The following is a 7,121-nucleotide window of genomic DNA, read 5'->3' as shown; positions in this document are numbered from 1 at the left end:
ATGAACTTAAGCAATTAACAGGTATTAAATCACGAGCAGAAAAGTTTAAACCAACTTCTCTTTTAAAGATATACAGATGACTTCTTCTTTTCTTAAATGTTACTTTTATATTCTGAATCCCCATAGCTTTTCACGAAAATGTGTTTGAAGTTATACATGTGTTCGGCATGTCTTTAGCATCTTGAGGAACTTGATGTTTGTTGAATAGAATAAAAAGAAAGAAAATATTTTCTATAAAGAAGATCCCATTTCTTACATTTCACTTAGGAAAACAAGAAGTTCCTTTAATCATATATTATGAATAGTGGTGATACATGAGAAATTATTCATCACAGACAGAATACCACATTATTTTATTGAACTGCACACTCCTCTCCTGAAAGAAAAAAAAATTACTGCTTCCCTAAAGAAGTTAAAACAGACCAAGAGCATATTAAAAATACTTTATTGTCATAACTAAATAGGTTAAACATACATTATAAATGGAATATATTGTATATTTGATGAAACATATAGCATTCATCAAGCAAAAAAAGAAATATACACAGCTTTTGAATGGAAAGATGACACACTTAAATGAATAGCTCTCAAATACTAGAAACTTAGCAACCTGGAATAATGTTTATTCCTGGCCCATTTTGTGCCCACTGGAAAAAATTGCACTGTTTTTCCTTCCCAAGAGGGCATACAAAAAAATTCTTTCCATTATTTGGTCCAATCTTCAACACTGTTCTCATGATGGAGCGTTTGCCATGGTTGCAGAATGGGAAGGACAAATCCGCCCACTAGAGAGAAACAGATTGTAAAGTTTAGATGGAGGTAGACTGATGAGGTGTACTTGATTAGTACTTTGTTGTTTCCACTCCTTTTCCTACTAATCTGACATTGTAAGATACATGTAAGTCATCAGTTATTGCCCTTTAAAAGCCTTATATCCTATAAGTAGCTTCTCTAACAAATTTGCCTGAACCACACGAGAAATTCTCATAATTCCAAGTCTCCTTCTTCCAAAGGCTTACTTACAGAAGTTCCTTCACTTTTTTGAAAATCTCACTGTAAAGCAAATCAGCAATGTTCCTGCTATAGATCTGTTTCAGTTCAAGCTATTAAGATCAAAGATTTATTATGACTTTAATACTAAACTTTCTTACTCTCTTAGGAAAAGAATCCAATACAGAATTACCCAGACTAATTACTACCAGATTCCACTGTATTATTCTTATCCTTATTAATTTTGGCCTCAAGAGAGTTACCAAGAAGACTGTGATGAATATTGTTAATATTTTCTCCAGTAAGTCTATACAAGCTTCTAGGGGAGATGTGTACATTGAGTAGGATGGAGTCACATCTCCGGCAGGGGCTAGGCTCTGAAATCATGATCACATCTTCCCTGGGGAATTCCTTAGGAAGGCACCACACTGAAGACAGATAACTTCTCTCTCAGTAAGCCCAACCAGCAAACTTCTGCTCCAGCACTGAAACAGATTCGTCTTTTCTTTTTCCAGTTTTTCATCAGATAAAGCAGTTGGGGAGAATACGTATCTTTAAACCTTAAGATGACAGTCAGCAGCATGAGGCTCACAATGAGGAAGGAAGCAAGACTGACTAAAGGACCCAGGTTCCTGGCTTCTGTCTCATAGTCATTCGGAGGGACAAACTCATAGACTGAAAGGCTGGGGAGTCACCTACATCTAAACTGTTACCATGTCATCACTTTTTTTGGCTAAGCCTGTGTAGTAGGAGTCGCCAAGCTTATTGTAAACCCAGGGCGTGTAAATTTGTTTCCCAGGTACCTCTACTCAATGCATAAACCAAAGGTCTGGATGTCACTCTGAAGTCAGGAAAAGCAAATATCTATCTTGGATTATCAGTCCCTGGCGACTCCATTACTTTTCTCTCTGTAAACCAAGGGATACTTCTTCCTGTACTGGTGGTTACAAATATACTCTAATAATGGAATAGCTGTCATTGAATTAATTTTTCTTTTTGGGATGAACACCTTTGAATTTTAACACCAGTATAGCTTTTATATTTAAAGATAAAACCATAAATGGACAGATATTTGCTACATTTTAGTGGCCTAAGTGTTCAGTGACACAATCATTGAGCTTGATGAATCATACACGTACTTCAAAAAATCCACACTGTGCTTCTCTTGCTAGAGGACAAGCATAGAAGTGCCTGCCCTTGTTTTCTCCACTCTTCCTCACCACTCGGAGAGCGCAGGGGCGGCCGTGTTTACTGCAGCGGGGACTGCCGGCATTTAACAAGCAAGGACCATCTGTCATACTGCTTTGAAGTTCACTGTAATGACAAGTTACAAAATAACTGCAGCACGACAGGGCTAAAAGGGATCATTCACACCACCTCACCTCCACATTAGAATCCCGCCTGTACAGAGAAATGCTGCCAAAAAGGGACCGTGGTCAACTTCACTTAATTACATACACTCCTGCTGCTGCTGCTGCTAAGTCGCTTCAGTCGTGTCCGACTCTGTGCGACCCCATAGACAGCAGCCCACCAGGCTCCCCCATCCCTGGGATTCTCCAGGCAAGAACACTGGAGTGGGTTGCCATTTCCTTCTCCAATGCATGAAAGTACAAAGTGAAAGGGAAGTCACTCAGTTGTGTCCGACTCTTACGTCGTTCTAATTCTTGGTTTTCCCGGGTAATTCTAATTTACTTCCAAAGGTACCTATTTATGCAAATTTAATTTAAATTAGACATATAATTCACATTTCTCAAGAATAATAACAGCTGACTTGCACATCCAATCTTCTTAGTTTTCATTTGTGACATTTGTTTATTTTCTTACCCAACATGACTGGGTGGCCACTTTTATTTCCCCTAAAATATTCTCAAGTCCAACAGCCCCCTGACCCGCAAATGAGCAAGAGTCACAATTTTCTCTAATTATTTTCTCATGGGTAGCAGACTGTCATCAATGGCTCTGACAAGGCCAAAGAGATCACTCTTTCTACTGCCCACTCTAAAGATAATTTTCTATGCTTTGCTTTGATCAAGGCTACATAATAGTTGCAATCATATTTCAGCAGGCTGCTGCCAGAGCAGAAATGTGTATCTGTAAAGCTAGCAAGGAAGCTTTATTCTTCCCCATGATTAGATCACGAGCAGCTGGAGGTTATCCCAGCATACAGCGTATAAAGGTCAGAAGCTGGCCTTCCACTGTATGTGGAATTTTCTCTTCAAAAAGGAGCTTCATGATTTAATTTTTATACTTTGCATATTTTTAATAATGCCTGTATAACAGTCTTTTTAATAAACCAATTGAAGAGAAAAAGAGCCCTTATTAAAACCAGAAGCCCTTTCCCTAATAGCCCAATTTTTAATTTTTAAATGATATAGTTCTTCCTTTCGTTAATTTCTGAACAAAATACCATTCTCAGGTGATTTTTTAAAAAATACTTATAAATCCTAAACTATATGCTTCACATACTCGTTCCTATATCTCAAGGCATCATATCTAATCAAAATGTTCAGAGTGTGAGATATTTTTTCCAGTTTCAAGTGAGATATAATTGACATACAAGGGATCTTTAATTTGTGATGAAGTTGGTCTACACTTGTTTATAAAAGACATTTAACTATATTGCTTTAAATGGACTCAAACATCCTGAGGGTAGTTTCTGAAGCTGTTTGTGCAGTGGCGTCTATGAGATGAAAGCAGCTGTGGGCATTGTGAAGAAACTGTTATTATGAAATATTCCTCCAGCAGGTATTTTGTTGGTAGCACTTTCAGTGTGGGGGATGGTGGCTTATCATTTAGAATCACAGGGAACACTAACCAGAAATAAAGAAGGCGAGGGCAAAAGACTTCTCTTTTCCACCTCCTTTGGTTTCATCAGTGCCTCCCAAAGAGTAAATATTAAAATGTTAACTCCAAGAGAAGCTAAACATTTGGATAGTGGTAGAGAAGTTGAGTAAATCAAAGCAAGAGGGCAATAAACAATGCTTACAAAAAATTTAGAGGAGGAGAAAATAAAGTTAAAAATCTTAACAGAAGGAAATAAACTGATGCTTTCTTTAAAAAAGTACACACATGCAAACATAATTTTATTATTTGGAAGGCTGGGGTTAACAATCAAACATTTTTGAACCTATTTGCTTCAACCTAGAAATCTCCAGCTTCACAAATCCAGGGAGAGGTTTAGATTCCCTTATTCGTAAAGCTATTTTGGAGAGGAGCATGGTGGAAGATAGGAGCAAGGTAGGAAGGAAAGACTCCAGTGTCTCCTGTAAGTTCCTCATTTCTGTCTTCCATTCCCTTTCTTCCTTAGTACAAAGATAAATTAAAAAACACCATATGCTATCTTATCCCGGCCCTCTGAGTGTGGTCCATTGACCAGAAGCATCAGGATTACTGGGCAGCTCCTCAGACTCATCGGCCTCTACTCCAGATGGCTTGTAGAATCAGAACCCCAGAGACTGAATATACACACACTACATGTCAGAGTACCGAGTTACTGCGACCAAGAACACACAGGCTCCAAAGACACACGACAAATCTTCATTTCATGATAACAAACATTACCCAGAATAATTAAATGTTCTGATTAATTGAAGATATTTCAGTTTATTGAGACAATTAAGCGTTTCCATTAACTGAGGACATTCTGGTTCCTCTTTCTTTCCATCATTACTTTAAAAAGTCTCAGTAATGTAGCAAAGCGTTTTCTTGGGTAAACAGCATATGGAATAGTTAAACTTGTTTTGATAACTAGGACTGTTATCTTAAATATTAATATTGGATTACAAATGGTCAGTGGAGGAGGGCATGGCAACCCACTCCATTATTCTTACCTTGAGAATCCCCAAGGACAGAGGAACCTGGAGAGCTACAGTCCATGTGGTCGCAAAGAGTCGGACACAACTATGCCTAAGCACGGCATAAATGGTCAATATAATAGATCAGGGTTGGTGAATTTTTTCAGAAGGGACATACTTTTAGGCTCATGGGTTTTTTGGTTTCTGTTGCAAAATATTCAAGTCTGCTGTTTTATCATGAAAAGTAGCCAGAGAGAATATGTAAACCAACCAGAAACGGGATTGTCTCCATAAAACTTTACTTATTAAAACTGGGGGTGGGCTGTCTTTAGCTCTGCTCATTGTAGTTTGCTGAGGTAAAAGTCATTAAACCAAGTGTAATGCTTATAATGCACAGTAGGTTCTCAATAAATACTTAATAATAAACACTGAACATGTTCAATAAGCATTGTTCAAATAATATTAAACAGATCAGACAAAAACTATTATCAAGAAGGAGGACATTACCAAGCACAGGTTTTAATTTTAAAGTGGGTATTTTTTTCAATGACCAATTTATCAAGATTTAACTTATTATACAGATCAGGTGATTATAATAAAAATATTATCTAATTTTTTAAAATTAATCAGCCTCACTGAATGTATATTTTGTAGTTCAGTAGTATTTCAAGGCAGAGAAGGCAATGGCACCCCACTCCAGTACTCTTGCCTGGAAAATCCCATGGATGGAGGAGCCTGGTGGGCTGCAGTCCATGGGGTCGCTAAGAGTTGGACACGACTGAGCAACTTCACTTTCACTTTTCACTTTCACGCCTTGGAGAAGGAAATGGCAACCCACTCCAGTGTTCTTGCCTGGAGAATCCCAGGGACGGGGGAGCCTGGTAGGCTGCCGTCTATGGGGTTGCACAGTCGGACACGAGTGAAGCGACTTAGCAGCAGCATTTCAAGGATCACAACAAACAAAGAGAGGTTAAAGGACTCATCCTGGATGTTCCCAGGTGACTCTGACATTCTTGGGGACTGAAAACCCCAAAAGGTGACCCAGATGCATGTATAAGGTGTCAGTGCTTCACTGGTGATTAGAGGTAGAATTTGGCAACCCTGGTGGCAGCAGACTGATTTTATTCCATTTCTCTCATCTACATGAGCCTTTGTATCAGCTCAGGAAAAACTTCAACCTAAAACACATGTATGATTTCTTTGAAGTGGTATCACTGTGTTTTGCTCTGTATTTACAATAATTGGATCAAAGACTTAAAACTGTCTAACAATCATTCTTAACTGCTTAAAAATTGGTTCAACTATCTAATTTATAATCCAGTAGCTGGATTCAATTCAAATCTGTCTAAAGACCAATTTGAAATCTGAAAATATGCCCTGTCAACATAGCATGTATCATGTGGTGATGAGATCAGTAATTAAAAGAACAAAAGGCAAATTAATTACCATATAATTATTAAAGAAAAAATGAACTGGCTATCACTTCTCTGAGTGGACCACCTGCTTTAATCCTATTATGTTGTGAGCTTCTGCTCAGCATCTTGTCCACAAGATGAACACTGTAGCTGTCAGACAAGGAGAAAAATGAAATAAATGACAGTAATTTGCAATTTATTCCTTGTAAAGTAGCTGGGTGCAGAAGGGCTGCTGGGTGAATGTATTTCATCACTTGACATTTATTCTGCTAGTTGATCTTCATTGATTTTAGAGTCGCATTCCTAGGGTTCTTATATTCAACACATTCGCATGCAGCAGTGTTTCTAAGTAATGCTGTGTGCGTGTGATTAATCATATGACCCTATTACTAATGGCTTATGAAGAAATCATTTAAATTTAAGGTTACATTAATGTTTTTTAAATCCCTAATTCATTAGTTAAATTGTCTGAGATTTTCTACAAAGCACTAAGGAAACAAAAATATGCCAAGATACTTCATCTGAGTATAAAAACAGCCACAATATTTTTAAACAATCACATCTGCTTCTTTCCACTTATGGGACACAACAAAAAAGGCTATTCAAAAATTATTTTCTTTCAGGAAAGCCTCCCAACTCGGACCCTCTTAACTAGCTCCTTCATGAACTTTCATCATGAAATGTTAATTAGCGTTAAGTGAAGAGATGGTGTACTGAATGAGCAGTTAAAAGTTTCCCCTCCCTAACTTAACTCAAATGTCTCTATTTTATGAGTATTACAGACAAAAGTCAAACAAGTTATAATAAGTGGTTAGGAAGAACAACAAAAAATTAGCTAAGAATAATTTATCAAGATGAACTGGTGGTAAATTTAGAACCAGTATGGGGAACTGGAGATTAAAGCATCTATTGAGCAAAAGTC

The 7,121-nt window shown here is 37.5% G+C and overlaps 1 protein-coding gene across 2 annotated transcripts in view; it reads right to left on the bottom strand.

Annotated features, from left to right (window-relative positions):
* Nucleotides 1-428: 428 nt before the first annotated feature.
* The window catches only part of NEIL3 (nei like DNA glycosylase 3), a 46,234-nt gene continuing 39,541 nt past the window's right edge, over nt 429-7,121 (bottom strand). For both annotated transcript variants that reach the window (XM_061404116.1, XM_061404115.1), the window contains 2 exons: nt 2,130-2,304; nt 429-785 (listed from right to left, as the gene is read on the bottom strand). In XM_061404116.1, coding sequence (XP_061260100.1) covers nt 603-785; nt 2,130-2,304 — 358 coding nt within the window. In that variant the 3' untranslated portion in view covers nt 429-602. The remainder of the gene's footprint in view (nt 786-2,129; nt 2,305-7,121) is intronic.

The sequence above is a fragment of the Bos javanicus genome, chromosome 27 (assembly GCF_032452875.1).
Source record: "Bos javanicus breed banteng chromosome 27, ARS-OSU_banteng_1.0, whole genome shotgun sequence".
NCBI classification, from domain to species: domain Eukaryota; kingdom Metazoa; phylum Chordata; class Mammalia; order Artiodactyla; family Bovidae; genus Bos; species Bos javanicus.
Note: the sequence above shows the minus strand (reverse complement) of the source record. Positions and strands in the feature narration are given on the sequence as shown.